At 53.1% G+C, this 2,713-nt stretch overlaps 1 protein-coding gene and 1 non-coding gene across 2 annotated transcripts; both read right to left on the reverse strand.

The window, feature by feature from the left end:
* Positions 1–518: 518 nt before the first annotated feature.
* TRNAG-GCC lies at positions 519–589 on the reverse strand. The gene has a single exon. It is a non-coding gene; the product is annotated as a tRNA-Gly (tRNA).
* A 96-nt stretch (positions 590–685) lies between these two features.
* On the reverse strand, positions 686–1,497 carry LOC124705470 (UPF0098 protein CPn_0877/CP_0992/CPj0877/CpB0906-like). Its single transcript, XM_047237186.1, has 2 exons — positions 1,007–1,497; positions 686–910 (listed from the first exon to the last, which is right to left on the reverse strand). Exons 1-2 carry the CDS (start codon positions 1,430–1,432, stop codon positions 830–832), a joined length of 507 nt encoding a protein of 168 aa, XP_047093142.1. The 5' UTR covers positions 1,433–1,497; the 3' UTR covers positions 686–829.
* Between the last annotated feature and the right edge of the window lie 1,216 nt (positions 1,498–2,713).

Genomic DNA, 2,713 nt, shown 5'->3' on the forward strand with positions numbered 1-2,713 from the left:
ATATAGTTGTTTAATATAGATATATTAATTAATACTAATATAAATATATCTAATTTTAATTGTAGATATAGTTGTAGATACATCCGTTCAGCATAGTACCTGAGGAGGGAGTATATAAAATGGATAGGTACACACGAGATCGATGTTATTCGTGTTTGCATATGGAGCTCGAAAGTTTACTACTCCCCTTTTCATAGTATTTTTCTTTTGGGATGCATCGTGTGGATTAACTCTGAAATAAGAGCAGCGCGAGCCGTCTGCAGTGGGCAACGATGAATGGCTGTCTGCTGCAACTATGGCTGCAAGATGGAGATGAGTTCAGAAGATGACTGAATGAGCAAATGCAAGAACTGATTGATTTGCAAACTAGGATGATGGGGGCGGCATTGAATGGAAAGAAATTCAAGCATGTGGAAGTGGACAATGTCTGGATCCTTTGATCGATCTTCTGAACATTTGTGGAAAGAAAAAAAAAAATACACTGATGCTATTCGATCGTCCGACAAAAAAGGTAATGATGCACCAGCCGGGAATCGAACCCGGGTCTGTACCGTGGCAGGGTACTATTCTACCACTAGACCACTGGTGCTTCGTGTCAGTAGCTGCAATTCACAATCTAAGTTCAAGGAGTAGTAGTTATATGGCTGGCTTACGATCAGAAAGATCTTTGAACGGTACTAGGAGATGATCAGTTTGTCACTTCCTTTATTGAATACAAATTACAAGGCTAGCCGTTCAACAAGGCACACTACGGAACATGCCACACCCACACACACACAATTTGCAAGAGGTAACAAACAGGTCAGACACGGTTGTCAAAATCCAGAGTCTACCCCATGAACACGGCTGTGAGCTCTGCCTCGCCCAGGACGTGCCCGTCGATGGCCTCCATGACCTTATCAACAGTCACCTGCAGAACCAAAATCACAGCTAATCAATACTCACATCCAGTATGCTAGAGTTCAAAGCTGATCAATTTGTGCGCGCACACATGACACATGCATACCTTGTTGCCGAGGCTGAGCACGTCGTCGAGGGCGTAGATCCTGAACTGGATGCGGTGGCCGAGGGAGTCCGGCACGGGCCCGCGCCACCCCGGCTGCTTCCAGTCGTTGATGCCCTCCTGGACGCCGCTGTCGGCGTTTGCGTTGCCCCCGGCGCCGGAGAAGCCCTCGGGGAGGCCCTTGAGCTCGGGGGAGATGTTGGCGAGCACCCAGTGCGTCCAGGGCACGACGGGGCGCTCCGGGTCCGGCGCGTCGACGTCCTGCACCACCAGCGCCAGCGAGCGCGTGCCGTCGGGCACGCCGTACCACTCCAGCGGCGGCGAGATGTCCTTCTTGGCGCCCTGCCCCTCCAGCGTGTACTGCCGCGGCAGCCGCCCCTCGTGGTGCGTCACCGGCGGGCACACCAGCCTCAGGCTCTCCTGCGCCATGACTGCCGCTTGCTGCTAGCTATCTGTCGGTAGACGACTCCTCTTGGCTGATGGCAGTGGGACGAATGCTTCTTGCTTCAGATTGTTCTGGACTGACGAGTGACTAGTGAGGTGAGTAGTCGCCGCGTGGGTTTTAATAAGGATGAGAACGGCGGCGGGGGAAGATGGTGCTCGGCGGACGCGTGTCGCGGCGGGGCAGGGGTACGTGGAGTCGGCGCCGTGGACATGGGAGGCGTGGCGCGTTCTCTGGACTCCGGACGGCGAGAGAGGGACCGGAAGTGAGAGGGAAGGCTTGCACGTTCAGCTCTAGTTAATCGTCATCATCGTCGATTCGTCGGGGGGTTTCTTGCTTTGTCCAGAACTCCATCCAGGTGTCCCGCGTGTGCTTTTGCTTTGCCTTTTCGGGAGGAGGAGGAACGTGATGCGGGATTCGATTTCGCTTCCTTCCCTATCTACTCCGTACGAGCCTACGAGCCGCGCGGAAATGCTAAACCTACGGGCAAATGGTTACGGAAAAAGACTTACGGGATTACGTGCAGCTAGTCAATTGGTGCTAATCCTCTCACCTTCCTTGATTTGTGGGTTTTACTCCAACTGAATTTCTCCACGTCCCTCCGTAAGTGAATTCTGGCAATTCCTATTGCACACCTAGGGCGCGTTTGTCGCATTGGTTTAGCTTTTTTCGGTTCATTTGGTTACATAGTTGTGTTTTTGCGAACCGCTTCTCAAAGCACCCTTGTGCCAGATTCTAGAGGAACCCGATTCAGCCGTTTCTAGCGAGTCACCCCCATTTTTGCAGAACTGGAGAACGCGGCGTCCTCGCAGAGCCACCGCGGGAGATGGCGGGAGCTCGCGCGGGACGGCGAAATATCGGTGGGATGAATTCGGTCACTGCGATTGAATTTTCTCCACCGTATATAGGGGCGGCTCTCTCACCGGCAAATCTCAACCCCCCATTTCCCCCATTTCGAGCTCATCCACCCTTCCCAATCTAGCGACATGGCCGGCTCTTCCTCACCCGCACGGTCGACGAGGCTTGCGGCGGTGACGACGGCTGTGGCGGCGGCTACTGTCCGCGGATGATCGTCTTCTTCCTCTGCGTCGATGACTTCGGTTGTGGTAAGCTTCTGCAAACCCTAGCCTTAGATCTAAATCTTTTGGGTGCATAAGGGGGGTCTGAACAAATCCATTGTAGGAGATTCATTTGTCGCCGGTCGAGCTTGTGGAGGATTCAGGTTGCATCTGACTCTACCACGGGACCGTTGTCGCCGTTGACTCTTT

Source organism: Lolium rigidum, chromosome 4 (genome assembly GCF_022539505.1).
Source record: "Lolium rigidum isolate FL_2022 chromosome 4, APGP_CSIRO_Lrig_0.1, whole genome shotgun sequence".
Lineage (NCBI taxonomy): Eukaryota > Viridiplantae > Streptophyta > Magnoliopsida > Poales > Poaceae > Lolium > Lolium rigidum.

Coding starts and splice junctions, on each gene's coding strand:
- LOC124705470 (XM_047237186.1), bottom strand. CDS start 1,432: ATGGCGCAGGAGAGCCTGAGGCTGGTGTGCCCGCCGGTGACGCACCAC. Junction 911..1,006: donor TGCTCAGCCTCGGCAACAAG/GTATGCATGTGT, acceptor TTGGTTCTGCAG/GTGACTGTTGATAAGGTCAT.